We start from the raw sequence: 19,089 nt of genomic DNA, 5'->3' as shown, positions 1-19,089 counted from the left end.
TTATATTTGGCTTTCGCTAGTATAAAGCCAGTGCGAGAATAAGCTATCGCGATCTTTGAAATGGGAACAACATATACAAGAGGGGCTATCATTGAGATGTGAATCAAATAAATCAGAGTTGAAATTATACTTATTATTATTACATTACATTTCATTTACATTGCACTTTTTTAAACGACCAAATACAATACAAGATAGAATAAAGCCATCATTACATATCAAGAGTTTACAGTCAAATGTATCAATACTTATCAATTAAATTACTTTTTTATTATACTTTTTAAACCATCATATACATTTCATTCACACATTTTAAACCTTCAAACACAAGACAAGTTAAATACATTTAAATTTCCAATACAAAACAGTCAAATCTACATTTACTTTAACATTAAATTTCAAAACAAAATATAAATATTCTTTAATTAAAATATTGTATGATGTATTATAAAAATTTATAGAAGGATTAACCACAGGTAAAGACACAGGTAAACACAGGTAAATACTGCCAATACTACTCAGTAACAGACTATAATCGTTCTAACAACATTACTCTCCCTATGTTATTTTAAAAAGTGGGGGAACTGAGAACAAGTCAATTCATGATTCTGTATTCATGTACTACTACTTTCCTTCAGATAATTTATGTCATGCGACAAACAACAACTGTCATATAAGCAAAGTTAATTCTATAACCTAACGTAAAATTGATGTATTAACACATTTTGAAATGTGAACTACTAATTTTACTTTTTAACATTAAACCTTAGTAGTATATTTTATAAGTTGTGTATTATTTGCATGATTTAGCGTAAATATATATGCTAGTCACGTTTCTAAACAAAGCGTAGCGTGAATTGAATAATATCATAATGTCAGCATAGGTCGAGTTATACTCGTATGTTACACTTGTTTACTCCTATTTTCAGGCATGTGGAACATTTTTGATAGTATGTTTGTATTTAAGATACATTCATGATATCAATGTCCATGTCCCAGATATGAAACCCCCATTTCTATGTTCGTAGACTTGGTGGCATTGTTAAAGGCATCGGTCTGTTTTAATGACTTTGATGCTTAAGCCGACATGACTCATTTTAGAGTTAACAATGCATTACAACTATCCGTTTCGGCTATGCATTATATTTTAGCTAGTTTTTTAATCCCTTTGCTAGTTTCTTTCAATTTTATACACCTTGGTACCAGTATAAAAATACGAGTCCTTCTTGTCAAATTGTATCTTTGTTTAGTCAGGTTGTCGTCCAATGAAGCAAGATCATCCTTGACATTAATTTCTGTTTTTTGTCGATGAGCCATTGAACAAACACTATAAATCAGAACAAGTTCAATTTGTGTCTTGTTCTTTTGTGATGACAAAAATGCCTTGCTTTTTGTCTTACGCAGAACTTCTTTATCACGCTTGGCTGCTGATATTGTGAACCTCACAGTACATATTTTACACCTACAAAAATTAACATTAAATTACCTTCATTTAAAACGAGGTCAACAGTTTGGACAATCCATCATTAACATATCTGAGGTCGTGACTGTGGAGTTAAAATATACACAACTGAAAAACATTTGAGGACGATTTATTTTAAACGTCACATCTTAATCATTTTCACGAGACCTCGATATTCCCTGTAATTCACAGGGAACTCGTTTGCGTATTAAACTTTTTCGTAAATGTAATCTGTGCAGATACCACTTTTCAATATTAACACACATTCCCTTTTTTCACAAGTTGAACAAAGACACATTCATTACGTCATCTTCATTAGCATACACGTATCATATTATAGATGTATAGAGTTGAGAAATACCTCAAATGTGAGAAGGATTGTAAACATATATAAATCTTGTGCATGCGGGTTGTTGATGACATACCGGTATCATTGTATTTTGAAACTCATCGAGAGAATTATTGTTAAGGTTTCTAAAACAATATAACTTTATAAAGTGATGTGGAGTTTTAAAATTTTCAACTATAAACAGGAGAGGAATGTACAAGAACAAGTTCTTCTTACACAACCATCAGTGCATTAGATTTTTATGAACTATTTTCAGTTCATACGTTGACAATAATCTTTACATATAGTCGGTAAAATAAAGAAAACCGTTAGTATTTAGTATTGCTGGTGTCATATTCGTCTACATACAAGTGTAATACCGTATGTAAATTAGTTTGCGCTAAGAAAAATCCAACAAATGCCCTGTTCAAAAATCCACCATTTAATCAATCACATGTTAACATAAATAGGAATACTCGGGACATTTATAGAATCGTCTAATTCATTATTAACAAATTACACAATCACATATATACCTTAAACGTATAACCTTGTCCAAAACAGGCACAACACTAGATAATTCAACACATGCAATACACATACATAAGCCTCCCCTTAATTTGGTTATGGATTTAACCGTAACGCGACTGGGACAGATTTTTTTCGTTGACTTAATAGCTCAGTTGAATAATGGAGCGGCATTGTAATGTTCAGAAAACCAGACTTCCAAACCCTTCATCTTTTTTATTTGTTCATAAAAACAAGCCATTCGGATTGATATGTGTCGCCTGTGCCCCGCTTTGACCATCATTGCACATGTCAAGTGTAGTTTGTCTAGCACTTATAGTTTCAGAGAAACTAACTTAAACGCAAAATATTAATGTTGATGGAGATGCTGACAAATTTAATGGACCATGAAAGGTAGGCCGCATATAGCATTTTATGCATGGCTTGATATATAAGATGCATCTATGGTCCAAGTTGGGTTGGTGTAGCACTCATTCTTTCAGTGAAACTAAGGTTAACGCAAAAACTTAATGTTGATGCCGCCGCCGTCGCTGGAAAAGCAACACCTTAGTCTCGCCCTCCGCTTTTTCGTGGCAATGAGACAAAAAATATTGGTCATGATATTCTTTTCATGAAGGATTAATCAAGATACAGTCATGCCAGAAAAAGTTTCATCTCATAGTTACAGTTTTGGCTGTGGTACAGTGATCCGTAAGTGATTCACATATTGACAGAAATAAATTCTAATGTACATCTATAATGTAAGTGTCTGATTAATTAATGAAAGCCTACAACGCATATCAGACTAGTTATGTCTACTTATACGATATAACTTGAACACAACTAGATACATGTTCAACGAAAATTATAATCTGGTGTCAAATGCTTCGTTTGTATGGCTTTCAAAATTCTGCGTCTCCTTTTGTCCTTTCTCATTCGTTGCTATGCCATCTTCGATAGGTTTTTTGTTTGTTTCTTGCATAAAAAACAGACCAAATGCTGACAGGAACATCACTCCACCAAAAATAAAGTACATAACTCCTGGCAAATGGCTGCTCTGTAAGTAATGATAAAAGATATTGCATGTGACATTTTTTTTTATTGTGTATTATATATATTTAACAACAAAAATAAAAATCTATCTCTTCTGTGTTACGAAGACAGCGACATTTCTATCAGATTTGTTTTTTTTAGTTTCGCACGAAGCTTTGCAAATTGTTAAAAATCTTATTCCAATGGTTGAGATTTTTATGTCTGCACTACACAGAAAAGATTGGTACATTTTATTCCCCACGTTTTAGCACCTTAAAAATAAGTTGTTATTGTGATATCAATGCACCGCGCTATAAGAATAAATGCGCATTAAATATCTGACAAAATTGATAACGCAACTCTGGTAACGCTGCGTAAATTGATGACGCAATGGTGAAATTAACGTTTCAGCATTATAGCACGCGTGAGCTGTCTCATCCTGCGTAGATTAAGAGAAGTTTGTCCTATCTATTCTTTGCCAAAGCGGGATGCCAAATGGAAAGCATTCGAGAATGGTGATCTATTGTATCGAATCTTATTTAATAAAAGTTTTAGTATGACACGAAAGGGATGATACACCGGAACTTGTTTAGAATATATGATTGTAAAGTTACCCTTATGACTTACCACATATACTAATTGTGGTGCTGCTATTGCTCCAATTCTTGCAAATGAGCTCTGCATTCCATACCCAATGTTCCTACAACAAAGAGGTCAAACTATACTGTAAACAATATGCTGTTTGTTGCTTCATGTTATTGTCACGGGAACTCTAACGTTGTGTTACGAAACTGGCACTGAGACGTCTAGAAATGTATATTTTATTAAAACTAGATTCAATGTTATTACACCTCCCACATCATTATCATTCAAACTGATATCAACAAAATGGTTGATTGAAGAAGTTTTTTTCTTGTTATGCTAGATATCACTATTGGTATATCATATTCAGAATCAAATAAGAAATGTTGAAGAAAAAAGATATGACCAGAATTCAGTTAAATGCTTATAATTTATACTTTTTTATAAATTTTCACAATCAACGGATACTTCATTATCGTAGTCGATATTTAGGATTTTGGTAGAATAGTCAATGACTACATCGGCTAGCAACTTTCTACGTCCTCATGTCTATGGGAGATGTTGTAGTCTTCTAACTCACATTCGACTTTAGTACGTTTTTTCTTTTAAATATTATGGTAATGCAGAGGGAAAGTTAAGATGTGAGCCTGAATATTAATCTTACCTACCTGACCACAGTAGGGTACGACTCCGACGTCAGAATAATAAGCGTCCCCCAACCAACGCCAACACCCATTTTGGAAGCCAGGGCGAATCCATTGATCAGAGAGTTCTTCATTTCATAATCTACATAAAAAATACGAATTACTAACTACTTGACAGAATTGTGACAATTTCATTTAGCATCATATCACTACAAACTTTTGAATTGACGTCACTTTAGAGTAAAATACACTGATATGCGTGTCAGATTTGTTTTCTGCATAATGTAACGCAATGTTTACTATAAGGAATAAGTTCAGAACAAAATGTTTTTAAATTCGCAGGTGAAATGTAGTTTTGTACTTCGGACCTGTTTATGAAAGCATTTCCAGGCTCAAATATGAATCATCCGTTTAAACTAATGTCTTAGAACTCGCTATAATCACAAGAAAAAATCAAAAAGAGAAGGTATGAAAAAAGGTCTTCGGCTTCAAACGTCTTTGAAATTCCTACTTTTATAAAAATAAAATGTAGGTTTTGAAACGAGGAATCGGCTGGAGCACATACTCGTTGTTTGAGCTTAAGAATGTTCCCAAAGATGCATGAACCAAAATATTACCAGATATTTGAATAGCTGCAACAACAAAACCAGTTATGCCTGCAATCAACAGCAAAGCCAGTGTCACCCATTTTCTACCATATCTAAAAAGGAGGAAATCATGACTCTTCAAATTATACAAAAATGTATATTGCAACAATAACAAGCTTATGCTGTTAAGATTTAGTGCTTTTAAAAAAAACCAAGAGAATAACAGAATGTCAACAAACGTATAATTCAAAATCAGAATCAATAAAACCAGAGCAGAATATGAACAAACAAAAGAAATATTAAGATGGAGACTCTTTAAAAAGTACAAGTAGATTACAATCAGGATCGTGTTCATGAAACCGTTCTCATGCTCAAGCATGGATTTTGTTCTGAAGCTTAATGTCTTGTTCTGTTTATAAATTAATAATAAAATCTAATTTTGTCAATAATTCGGGCGGAATACGAAGAAACTTAAAGCCGAATACTGTTTCCAATGCTTTTTTGATCATTTGACATGATTTAAGTGTGTAACAACAATGTCGGTTTGAGCACAAAATCCATACTTGAGCATATGAGCGGTGTCATGATTACGGGCCCAGCTGTTCCGGAAGGATATGCGTTTTCTGCTTCATTAATGACACCCGCCATGTAAATCGAGGCCAAATCCAAGTATTGCAACGTCCTCATATATTGAGAACTGGGGCGAAGACAGCAGACTATTGAGTATAAATATGAAACACATCGTTTTTTTGTGATACATCTGTGTCTAAGATTTGACATTTAATTGAGATGGCACTTCAAGATTGAATTATTATACGGGGAAGTGTCAAAAGAAGACTATTTTAGTAAAATAACGCTCAACTCATTAACGGAGAAAAACTATATCCTGTTTGCATGCATAACAAACATTACTGAATGTGTAACATAAATATGAATGGGAAATACATACCGATTAGTGAGATAATATGAAGAGGCCTGTGCCGGGATTTCTACTACGCTCAGCAGAAACATATTGAGATAAAGGCTCCCAGAAAGACTCTGAACACCAAAAGAAATGGCATAGTAGCCATACCCACAAGCTATCCTAAAGGAACAAAGACAAACAACCATAAATGTGTACAGTAAATACTCACGAATCAGTTATTTGGATATGAAACTCAAGTAATTTGATTATGAAATATAGGTAAAATCATCTGATGCAGAAAATGCAATCTAAAATATATGTTTGTTTATCTTTGGTTAATATCATTGTCATTTAAACGTTGACCAATGTATTGTTATAAGATGATATGATTAACTTAGGAAATTGAGATATTGGCTGTAATCGAGGAGGCAAAATAGAGTGTGGGGAATTTTATTAGTTTTTACTACATGTATATAGCCATAAACTAGGCGCACTATATAAAGACTGTTCCACAGTCTATATGTTTCAAATTTTTGAAGTCATAATCGTTTTTGTTAAAAACTAGTTCATTCTATAAAGCAATACATTGAATACGTGAACTTGCAAACCTAAACGTTACCGGTAATAAACCAGCAACAAAAAAATCATCATACCATGCGATGCCTAGCAAACACGTATACTTCCGTAGCTGCGGGGACTTGGCTACGTCCCAGATCGTGTATCTCCGCTCAGCGTCGACTTTTAAGTCTACTTTCACAAGGTAACTCATCTTACTCATATCCGGTTCCGGTTTACCATTGATTCGCGCTATTTTGCAGACGACTTCCTTTGCTTCATCTAGTCGGTTATGGGTGACGAGGTAGCGGAAACTCTCTGGTAGAAACCTGTTAATCAACAGAGTGATTGTAGTGAAACTGTAGGTTCACGAACATACCTCATTTATAGTGTCGTGAATAGATCTATGCTTTTGCCATTTTGATTATTTTTAAATTATATATTCTGTTATTAATTAATCCCGTATGTGGTTTTGACTGCGGTCAGGTTAATGAATATTTGTTGTTTAATAAAATAAGGAAAAATGTAGTTTAACGTAGGTATATATTTTCCGAAATGTTAAAAGATGGTAGAACAGGTGTCTTAGTACTGAAACATAAAAACAAGTAACGACAATATCGGACGGACATTTTCCTCAGATCGGTGACTTCGTTTGAGTCACTCAGAATTAATCTTGTGTGCCCAAGTATAACTGTATATCGGGAAGTTTTCGCTGTAGGATAACTTAAAGTCTTTTTCACCTTCTTTAATGAGAGTAAAAATAGCATGACAACAAATATTTGTATATAGCATACCATACATAGTAACTGCATATGAAAGGCGAAATTAACACAGGGCGAATATGGATGCAAGGTTTAGACAGGGCGAAATGTTTCCGGTATATATGTTATACATTTCCTCGCTTTCGAGTCGACTTCAACTTTTCAAAACGTTATACCAAATGTGCTTAAAGTCTGTAATGATCATATTTGTAGCTCAGTGTTTGCTATGAGTATTACAGGAAAGCGTTGTTTGGGTATTTTTACCAACTCCTGCTTATTTTTATTTACAGGACATTGACACTTATACCCTCTGATAAAAAAGTTTGCGACAACAGATTTGCAAGATTTGCTGGAGATTCTCCAAATGCAAAATTTGCAGTAAAATTTATTTACTGTTTACAGCTAGCTGATGCTTTAGGAACACAGACATGTGTGATATCACAAATAAATAATACAAATACGAAATTGTGATGAGCACGGGCACAAATCATGTTTGATGGATGAACACTTACCACCACATGAAAACACATGGTAGGGTCAGTATAGCCGTAGCGAAGTGAAGGTATCTCCAGTCATGAAGCCACATAGCCACTAACCCCAGCACACATGCCCAGATTGCCCATCCTGGATATGCTATCGCAGCTGATCTTCTTCTTGCAGGGATGAACTCAATCAGGTAGCCATAGAAAACGGTAAGGTGCGCACCAACGCCAAAGCCGAGCAGAAAACGAAGGACTGCAAACATTTTCCATGTTGTTGAAAAGCCAGAAATAGTGTTAAGTACTGTCAATGCAATTAAAGACAGAAAGTAAGTCGGTTTCCGACCAATAAGGTCTGCAAGGTGACCAGAGGCTACACAACTGACCAGTAATCCGACCATCTGAATTGTCGTGATAGTAGAGGCTATCCAGTCTTTGTCGCATATCAATGTCCACTGCAATAGACATAAATATAAAAAAAAAGAAGTTTGTTAACGATGCAACACGAAAAGTTTGAAATGCCATACTACAACGCAATACCATCATTTTGGGTATATTTCGAGCAACAAAAAGCCAATGTACAACAACCCCCTTGTTCAATGATTACATAGAAGTCTATTTTATTTTCATAGTGCCATAATTAACCATAATTCCAAATTTGAGTGAAATCGTACGATACCTATTTTAAGTTTCAACTAATCAGAGTAATGTCCACAGCAGTCATCTTGCTCAGTGACTAAACTGAAGGTTCTTTAAGCGTTTTCGGTGCCATAATACATTTACATACAAAACTTGCGCAAAAATGAACAATATCTGAGTTTTGGCCATTCAATGACTAAATTGTAAAAGCGTTTTAGTTACCAGTATCATAATACATATGTCTATATAGCAAATTTGAGAAAAATCAGCAGATATCTAAACTTTGACCAATCAAAGGCCAGTCTACGGCGGCCATCTTGTCCAATTAAACGATGAGGTCAAACTAATGATTGTGGTACCATTCAACAGCTACAAACCAAATTTGAGCGTTATCAAACAATATTAAAATTTTGACCAAAATCATTGCAGAACTGGGCAGCCATTTTCTTGAAGTATGTTGATTTCCTGAGGGACCCTTCAAAGTCATCCCATAAGTATCTCTATCGATCCATCAAAGGATAATTTTGTACCCTTATTTATAGAGGGGAATAACTCTTCAGGTCTCCATTATCCTCAATAACTGTTTTATTTTTTCGAAATATCATCTCAGGAGTCTGTGTTATGTAACACATATAACAAAAATACAACGTTTGGCAATGTAACGAGCCCCTGTGTTGTCACTGGTTCATTAGGTCTGGTAGCATATGTATACTACAAATACCTATCACTGTCAGTGTTTTGCTTTTACATTAAATTAAACAACAATAATAGCCTTTCAGGTTCTTAAGCTGTTGGGAGGTGGAATCTCCCGTTCGCAGCAATTGTTGATGTTTGTGCTGTCGTCCGGAACACATCGTGCGTTAGAGAGTCTAACAAAAAGAGACAACTCGTCAGATAATGTGTGAGGGTTTCCGAAAGGGATACTCGACAGGGGAAATGGATCGCTTGAGGGAGACTCGATGCTTTATAATCCTGTCATGTGATGTGTTTAAACCAATCAGACACACTGTAAAATCAATGAGGAATAATAATACAGATTCATACGGATCAACTATTCAGAAGCTGTTTCTGCTATGTTCAATGATCAATAAAAAATCAAACGCGTTACGTACATTGACAACTGCTTACTAATGTTTATGAAAACTTAAATAAAAAGATAGGGCAACATTTTCGGAGAAATTGACCGAAAAGCGTTTGGCGGAAGAAAAATTATATGGGAAAAAAAGTCCCATGATAAGAACTATAAATAATCTGTGCATGTCTGTAACATCATACTTAAATATGAAATTGCAAAGCTACAACATTCAGATATGGACTTGGGCCTTAATTCTTTCACAATCCTGGGACAGAACAATCATTTTTCATAAACATAAAAGCATGGTAACACTAATTCTCCGTTAAGTTTCGTCCTTGTTTTAACGAATTCGTTCATGCTGTATTCGTTCTATTTGCATTAAAATAAAGAAATGCGAAATTAAAACAACCGCAAATATTTACTATTTGACAGAACGCATAATTATAATTTCTCATTGTAGCAACATTTATTAAACTTATGAACTGATCAATACAGTTGAATACTGAGGATATTAGCAACTTACCTCACTCACAACAGTATTCATACTATCGGAAAATATATACTCCTGGCAAGTCTGAACGGTAACATTTTGTGGAGGATAACACTGTCCATCTATATAATCTATATCATTCGTAGTTATGGATGGGATTGTCCCAGGGTTTGAATAGTTTGTTAATCGACACTGCCAGTCAGGAATTGCTCCAGCAAAAGTCATCATCATCATAGTCCAAGTTGCTGCAACTTTACTGTACATCATGAAGGAAAACATAATCCATTGAAATCTTGAAAATCCGCCACATTCCTCTATCAAACTTTCCAAGTATGCACTTGTAGCCGACATCTTTTAGTTCTTGACTTTAAACTGTATATTTGTTGGAATTATGTAATGATACCTGATGAAAGCTGTCAAACGTAAGAAGATCCGGGTCCCTTTTCCTCTCTGATGATGTCATAAAACTGTCAAAATAAACATAAAAAATAACTTTATGGCAAAGCAGAACAGGTTTATGTGAAATCTGAATAATATTATTTGCTGTTTAGACTATCCCCACAAAGCATCAAGGTGACACGTAAACATCTTTAACATTGAGACAGTTTTACCTGTGCATGTATACATGCTGACCTATCAAATAGCGTTTGAAGTGAAACTCTTGATCCACGTCTGCATTCGTTGAAATTGATGTTAGCACATTCTGAAGTGAACATACGCCTAAGGTTGTCATTGTATACTGATTTAATTTTGTATCATTATAACTTTTGTGCAGAATATCAAAAAATTATGGCAAATTCGCTGGTCAGAGATTGCTATATCAGAGTTGTTACTTGGCTAAAATATTCATTGTAATGTTTAATTCATTGCAATGAACAATATGACAATAAAAAAAACAACAGAGGTATCAAATGGAAATATTGATGCATTCTATGAAAATGTAGACTGTGATAGAAATAAGCAACAGCCTCAACACATCAAAACCAGAAAGCTTTGAAAGCAAGGGAAATACGAAAAAAAACCAGGAGAATGATTAAAAGTCGATGAAACTAAGAAAAATATCAACAAAGAAATATAATTATACGTACATGAAGACCAATGAAAATGTTAAAGAATAATACTATGTGTTCCAGAAGGATAATCATGTGCTGCTTCATTGACGAAACCCGCCATGTAAAACAATGTGAATTCATAGTAATGTGACGATATCAAAGAAGAGAGAAACGGGGTAGTGACAACCGAAGTAGAAAGATCTCTGATGAACATAAAAATATACAACACTAGAAACCTAAGAGAAAACAATGCAAAAAAAGGTAAACAATAACAGAACAATTACCAATAATTAATAAATATTTGATTGAAATAATATAATATTTTTGATAAATTTGCATTACGTCATAGAAGTAGTCATTAATCAATGTAGATACTAAAGTTTCATATATAATGGTCATAAATACAACCGTTATTATTCCTCATCGTAGATTGAATCCTCTCTGGTCAAGTAGTTTCTTGATCAACACGAATGTTACCACCCAGAAAGGTCTGTCCGTAGGATCCATCCCCTTTTCGACATATGTCGTAAACAGTTATCACGCAAAATAAATTTAAGTGAGTTTGTGAAACCTTAACCAGATATATCTCGTTTATCATGAATTATTTTATTTTCACCGTTGGAGGCAAATGTGTTGATAATGTTAAACGTATATAATTTTGTAGTTTAATGTGTTGTCACGTTTTTAGTCAATATAGATAATTGTTTGTTATAGGTAATGATATGTACGTTCATGATGCTACAATGTTTCAAATTTACGACTCAATTGTCATACAAATATTTGTTGACCCATATTTAAGTCTCTTGTGGGGTTCCAAGTTAGCCCCATGTAGTTCCATGTATACCATTGTTAACAAGATTTTATGAAAACTTTTATCACAATACATATTTCATTGCATCTGTTGTTTGATTAAAACAATATAACTTTAATGTCCATGGGATTTCTAGTCAAAACTTCCAGTCCATTTGCATAATAATATGCATTTAACTTGTTGTAAACTACCTACTTTTATTCTAGAACAGGAATATATCTATTCATTTTAAATATATATAGACCCCCAAGTTGTGATGTAAAGATTTGGATGGAAAAAATGGAAAAGGTTTTCTGAGCTCATGATAAAATGAAAACAAAGAACTTATTGTTATGGGCGATTTCAATGTAAATTTGCTGGGAGTCCATACCTGTGATCTTCTTGATCTGATGGAGAGCATTAACCTACATCAAATGGTGACTGAGCCGACCCGTGAAGCGGGTTCAGAGACACTCATTGGCCACCTATACGTGTCTGAACCTACATTTGTCAGATTGGTCAAGGTAGTGAAAAATGGTCTTAGTGACCACTACCCACTATTGAGTCATTTACAGATGTAGACAATGCATTGAGTACATGGACTAAGTTTTTCATTGATGTGGTAGATGACCATGTACCAATGGTTGAAAGGCAAGTTAAAAAGTCAAAACAACCTGACTGGTTTAACGAAACCATTTCAGATAATATATGTATAAGAGACAGACTGAAACGAAATGGTGAATATGAACAATACAAATTGCAGCGGAACAAAGTTACTAAACTTATTAGAGAGGCTAAAGCCACATACTATAAATATGTTGTTGAATATTACCTAGACAACCCAAAGAAACATTAGAAATTTGTTCGGGAAGTTGTCCCAAAAAAGTCTTCCTCAACACCTACAATTTTTGCTGTTGGTGACGAGACAATTTTTGATAAGAAAAAAATTGCAAATCATTTCAATGATTTCTGTTCGGAAGTGGCCGGAATGCTTTCATCATCCTTAAGTGATCAAATATCAAACTTTGATCACTTAACAAACTTTCTAAAAACAAAGCTGTCACCAGACACTGTTTTAAGTTTGCCTAATATTACTGCTGATTTTACCAAAACATATCTTTGTTCACTTGATGTAAAAAATCAAGGCTCCTTAGATTAGCTGGGGCCAAGATTGCTCCATCACTCCCCTACACAATGAACATGAGCATCAAGAGTGGTAAATTTCCAACACATTTGAAGCTCGCAAAAGTCATGCCATTACACATAAATGGTATGGCCTCAGAGTTGTCCAATTATAGGCCTGTTTCTATTTTACCTGTTATTTCCAAAATACCGGAAAGGCATGTTCACAGCACTTTTAATAATTATTTGAATACCAAAGATCCCCTCCTCTCATCACAATCTGGTTTCCGGCAAAATCATTCATGTAAAACCGCCCTTTTAAATATTGTTACTAATTGGGCACAGGAAATTGATCATGTAAATATAAACGATATAAAGGATTTTGACCTGGTTAACCATACTGTATTAATAGGAATATTAAAAATGTATCAATTTGATGTCACTGCTGTATCTTGGTTCAAATCTTATTTAAGTGATAGGTATCAACAAGGCCATGAGGATAACCCATGGGGAACCTCAGTGCTCAATCCTTGGTCCTTTGATGTTTTTAGTATTTATCAATGATTTACCGTTGATAACTGCTTGTAGGACCGACATGTACGCAGACGACTCTACACTGTCTGCTTCTGGAAAAACAGTTGATCTTGTCAGAGCGAAGTTAGAACATGATTTAAAGAAAGTGGAAGACAATAAAACGATTGTTAACGCAGATAAGACAAAATGTATGGTTTTAACAACTAAACAGAGGCGCTGTAAGTTAAGTGAAAATGAACTTAATTTGAATTTTAAAAGTGAGAAATACAACGGGTAGAGACTGAAAAAACATTTAGGAGTAGTATTAGACCACCACTTGTCTTATTCAGATCATATAAATTTCATTCTGAAGAGGTTAAGTTGTGGATTATGGCTACTCCGTCGTATCTAACAGTATCTGCCAGTATGTGGACGGTTGAAATATTTTAACTGATGTGTATTTCCGCATGTTGTATACTGCTGTACAGTGTGGGCAGGCTCTATTGACAATATAATGAATTACAAAAACGTGCACCACGCCTAATTTTAGATGTTTCATTTGAAACTCCTTCGAAAGAAATGTTTTCTGTGTTGACATGGATGCCTATAAAATTGTATATAAATTATAGAAAGTCTGTAGTGACCTTTAAATGTGTACACGGACTTGCTCTCGAATATTTATGTTCTTGTTTTAAACATGTAAACAGTGTCCACTCCAGAGCTACATGTCGGGCTGAACAGAATATGTTGTACATTCCTAAGCACAGGACAACCTTCTAGTCTAGTCACTTTATTTTATCAAGTTGTAAGACTTGGAATGCACTTCCAAATAATGTAAGGTCATCACCATCTTTTAACACTTTTAAGTATAGAGCAATAAAGCACTACTGTGATTCATACTTTTAGATAAAGAAAATAGTTTTGATGTATGCTGTATTAGCGTATACCCTGGCACTTTTTATACTTTCCTATATTAGCATGCAAGTATGTAAGGCTCCGGCCATTTAACTATTATCAGACCTTTAAAACATGAGATTTATGCTTTCTGTGATATTTGATGTATTGTACTATATAATTGCATGTAAGCTCATAACTTATGTTTTAGATGTCATTTGTGTTTGATTTATATTACTATGTGTTAAGAAGTGCTATGTAAAACAAACCATTTTACTAATATATAAGGACCCTGAAGGAGATTAGCCTTTGACTAAATCAGGTTTTTAATCCTCAATAAATAATGTTTATTATTATTATTATTACTATTATTCATAATTACATTTTGTCTATGATGACACTATCCTAGTTTGGTTCAAAACGTTAAAACGATATGGCTTCCATAACAAAGCATATGCAAGGGGGTGTTTTGAGAAGGGGAAATGTTTAAATATCTCATTTTGTTTTGACAGGTTTAAAGTTGACATCAAAATCTATTCTGCCGTATATTTGCAATGGAAGGAAATCGGAAATGCATTTACGTAAGGTTTATTAATTAAGATTAACAACAAGGTTAAAGGAGCAAGGGTTGGTGTTATTGCTCAGTTGAATTTTCTTGCGAATAGATCTTTTCGAGTATAATCGTGAAGATAAGTATATGTGACATTTTCTGATATCCGGTATATATATAACAGATGATTCAAACTTATTTACACAAAGAAAGTAGGAGACATCAGTTAATATTTCATCTTAATGCACAGTCTGAGCAAACGTGACCGATCACTGGAACGAGATCTGAAAAAGATATTGACAAGATATTCAAATGACTAATACAGCATCGTTAAATCTGTGTCTCAAACGTTAAGGCGTAGATACGGATTGAAGAATACTTTTCTATAGTATCTTCATAAAACGAGAATATCGCTAGTCTGGGAAATATGCGAAATGGTTATCCCTGGATATAATATTATAAATCTATGTAACTGAACTTGACTGGGTCGATTGCCGTCGACAAAATAGCTCAATTGGTTAGAGCGTCCGTCTGGAGTTCGGAGGGTCCCGGATCCGAATCCCAGTCAGGCCTTTGACTTTTGTCCTTCCTTTTACATCTGGCGCCGAACTTAGTGAACCTACGAGAGGTGGTAAAGGGTCTCATTTGTCTTTGGGCTCGACGAATTTGATTAAGGAGGGAGGAATCTAGCGAAACTTGGCTGGGTCGATCGGTGGCAACTATGTAGCGCAGTTGGTTAGAACGTCCGTCTAGAGTTCAGAGGGTCCCAGGTTCGAATCCCGGTCTGAAAGTGCATTTTCCCGCCCTATTACATAAGTATTAAAAACTTTAATATTTAGATTAGTATATGACTGGTGCTTATTCCGAGCCCTGATTTGTAGGAGCGGCGTCATGTGATGAGTCTGTTAATCTATTATATACCTCTTTTTATGAATAGAACAATTTAGCAGACCTCGACCTATAAATAGAAAAGTGTTACAGACCGCTACTAAAGATAGGCCTCAGTCAGTCTGTAAATCTGTTACAAATCGCACTACTGAATTCAACTAGAAGTATATTATCTCATCAAATGCTTAACTTTGTGATGCTGTTGATGATGTCGATTATGCAAATGATATTTACTTGAAATTAAAAACCACATGAATTGAATCTGAAATTGTGTAAATCCATGTTATATTGTATTTGAAGTCCTTCACTCTGTGATTTCCAAATGGTCCATGCTACCCTTGTGTTAATGACTTGAAAACTGATTAATCTCAAAATGGTCCATGCTATCCGTGTGTGTATGACATGAAAAATGAATTATGTGATATAATAAAACAATTGTGGACTTCAGGTGAGGTCTATCCCTGATCTGGTCTAAAAAATATCACCTCGGCCTTCGCCCTCATCCTTCATCTCACCTGAAGTCCATAATTGTATAATAGAAACAAGTATGACAGCCTCAATATGATAGAAAAGACAAATCCCATCAAAAAAGGAAACACTAAAACACTGAAATTGGGATGAGCTGGCGAAATTCTGATTCATTTAATACCGTCCTCTTTACACATTACAGATACACATACACACTTAAATATCACACGTTGAATGGAAACAAAATAACAAGAGGCCTAGAGGGCCGGTATTGCTCACATGGATATTAAAGCAATTATGGCAAAAGATTCTCAATACAAGTAGTATGGCAGGTAAGATCTTAGCTTTGAGATAGGGTTATTCCCCTGGGCTAATCCTACCAGCATATTTGTATCCAAATCTTCATTGTCAGCAATTGTTTACATTATAATAGGGTTGGGATTTCAATGATTTCCATTTTAGGGTCAGTTCTAAAACCATGACCTTATTCGTGTTTTTATACCCAGCAATTGTATATATGGATAAAGGGCGGGGATCTCGACACTTTCAGAGTTATGACTAAGAACATTATACCCAGGGGTGTGACCAAACCCCAGGTTCAATTCTTATATTATTGTTGTATCTGTTGCTTATTTTCCTGGCAGTTGTATTTATGGTTATGGGGTCAGGATTCGACAGTTTCAAAGTTATGACCAAGTGACTTAGTCTACATGGTGGGGCCAGACCCCAGAGCCATTCTGCTAGAAAATGAGTATTAGTAACTTTTTACTCACATCAGCAATTGCAAATTTGGTTATAGGGCGGGGATCATAATAATTTCCAAGGTAACAAAGTTTTTGACCCTGCCCGCAACACTTTTGGGGTTAGCCCTTGCATTTGTACAATTTGGTATCCTCGCAACCTACAAATGCGTTCAATCAACTGGTACCTGTAAAACTGGAAGTTCCAACAATTGATAATGCATCCAACTAACGGACGGACGACTGACGCCACGGTTTGGCATAAGCTTACCTTAGTCGTTCTGAACAGTTGAGCTAACAATATAAAAAGGAGAGAATTCAATAACGTAAAGGCAACTGAGATAATAATGCATTTAATTGTTCTAAATGCAATTGAACAATTCGGCAATTCTCTTCAAGGCCTCTGTCATATAATATTTCTCAAAAACTTAAAAAAAAAACCTGACAGACAAACCCAGTTGTTTGGTTTTCGTTTAATTATTTTGTTGTCTCAACAGTTTTGTCGTTATTTTCTTGTGTCAGAGTTAACCCACTTCCCCGGGACGACTCAAAACAGGAGGCCAAATGTTCATGAATGTCGGCGTGGGAATTAATAACGCTCCAATGCAAGAAAACTAATTATGTTGTGAAGGCTTGTAAATATAGCCACAGTTTACATACATGTACATAAATACTGTGAAATAAGATAGTTTGATTGGTCCGAATTTCAAGGTCCCCCTCCCCCAAGAAAGAAATAACCCCAACCATTTCGTGCATAGATAATGAATTCAGGGTACTGAATCATACGTAAAATAGCTGTAATTCAAACCTGTCATTATTTCGTTGACCTTTGATATTGTGGACGAAGAGTAACCATGAAATCAACGAATTTAAAATTCCTACGAAAATCATTGTGTTCACAGTACTATGTTAAATGTCGTCTATGACACAAGTGTCTCGCATTTAAGAATAAAAACAGAAGCAGGCTGTCCTGCTGCCAAACTCATCTAATAAAGATACTATAGAACACTATAGTTAAAGCTTCGTTAAGTTCATCATCACGGATAATACATCACATGTCATTATACAAGCACATGAACTTGAAAGTACTTCATGTACGTGAATGAATACAAAGTCACAATAGGTCATACATGCATAGTACAGTAGATGATACATGGGATCCAGCTCTTTATCTTACGATCAAGCGTGACTTTATATCTCTTTGGTGAACTGCAGATACTGGTATCAGCTGTTTCCAACTCAAGCCGCGGTCACATCTTACGGTCATGGACGTAGTCGACCGTAATGGGGAATGACCGTAGTTGACTTTTGATTTTGAATTGAGTGTTGTTGTTACTTGAATATACCCAACCATATTGCAAGAACATACGAAGAATTGCTTGGAAATATCTTAACCTACTCAATAATGTAAAAGTATATATGTTATGGGGTTAAATTGTTTTTTTTTTTTATGGGGACAAATTCGTTTGGATTATATTTCGTGGAGTCCATATTTTAAAACCATGTATTTTTTCTGGTAAGTAAGGGGTTTAAGTTGACAGGTGACAAACTGACACAGTGCAGGTAAATACAGTAAAGGAAAGATTTGGCGAAATTTACTCACTCAATGGGTATCGGTCAAATCCATCACGGTCTATAGAGTTAACGGTAAACACAGAGAACTGATCAAACAAACATTCGTTGAGTGTTACGCGGCACAGGCATCTTTGCAAATACAAGCCGTAGTAGACATCGAGAAAGTGTCGGTTGATTCGAAAACCCGTGTTGTCTTATAACAAGCCCATGCTAAATTGCTTCTGTATGCAATGAATGTGGACTGGTGCATGGCAAACAGTACATTGTTGATGGCTGCCGACTGGCCCGGATTACCGAGCCTGTAATAGTGACATGTGATGACGTTACCTGCGTAACAGTAACTGTGTAACAAATATTTAAGTGTTAACCTCTGTGCCTGTGACGGTAATTACACCGTTAATCATGACGTATGTCTAAATGTAAACATCATGAATTTGTAATAAACTAGTCGT

The 19,089-nt window shown here is 34.9% G+C and overlaps 1 protein-coding gene across 3 annotated transcripts; it reads right to left on the bottom strand.

The window, feature by feature from the left end:
- Positions 1–794: 794 nt before the first annotated feature.
- LOC110465270 (organic cation transporter-like protein) lies at positions 795–18,881 on the bottom strand. Of its 3 annotated transcripts, XM_021520977.1 has the most exons (10): positions 11,506–11,690; positions 10,657–10,748; positions 10,079–10,512; positions 7,875–8,296; positions 6,700–6,930; positions 6,092–6,226; positions 5,173–5,255; positions 4,580–4,697; positions 3,957–4,029; positions 795–3,354 (listed from the first exon to the last, which is right to left on the bottom strand). In XM_021520977.1, exons 3-10 carry the CDS (start codon positions 10,394–10,396, stop codon positions 3,163–3,165), a joined length of 1,572 nt encoding a protein of 523 aa, XP_021376652.1. In that variant the 5' UTR covers positions 10,397–10,512; positions 10,657–10,748; positions 11,506–11,690; the 3' UTR covers positions 795–3,162. The 3 variants fall into 3 exon arrangements, with proteins under 3 accessions (XP_021376652.1, XP_021376653.1, XP_021376651.1); XM_021520978.1 differs by lacking the exons at positions 10,657–10,748; positions 11,506–11,690 and adding an exon at positions 18,666–18,881; XM_021520976.1 differs by lacking the exon at positions 10,657–10,748.
- Positions 18,882–19,089: the final 208 nt, after the last annotated feature.

This window comes from Mizuhopecten yessoensis, unplaced genomic scaffold, assembly GCF_002113885.1.
Source record: "Mizuhopecten yessoensis strain PY_sf001 unplaced genomic scaffold, ASM211388v2 scaffold11067, whole genome shotgun sequence".
NCBI classification, from domain to species: domain Eukaryota; kingdom Metazoa; phylum Mollusca; class Bivalvia; order Pectinida; family Pectinidae; genus Mizuhopecten; species Mizuhopecten yessoensis.
The sequence above is the reverse complement of the archived record's forward strand: the minus strand, read 5'-3'. Positions and strand labels throughout refer to the sequence as shown.

Bases quoted from the DNA above. Each gene is read 5' to 3' on its own strand.
- LOC110465270 (XM_021520978.1), bottom strand. From the start codon at position 10,396: ATGTCGGCTACAAGTGCATACTTGGAAAGTTTGATAGAGGAATGTGGC. The intron at 8,297-10,078 runs GTAAGTTGCTAA...TGTCTATTGCAG, and splicing joins TGAATACTGTTGTGAGTGAG to TGGACATTGATATGCGACAA. The intron at 4,030-4,579 runs GTAGGTAAGATT...TCTTTGTTGTAG, and splicing joins TCGTACCCTACTGTGGTCAG to GAACATTGGGTATGGAATGC.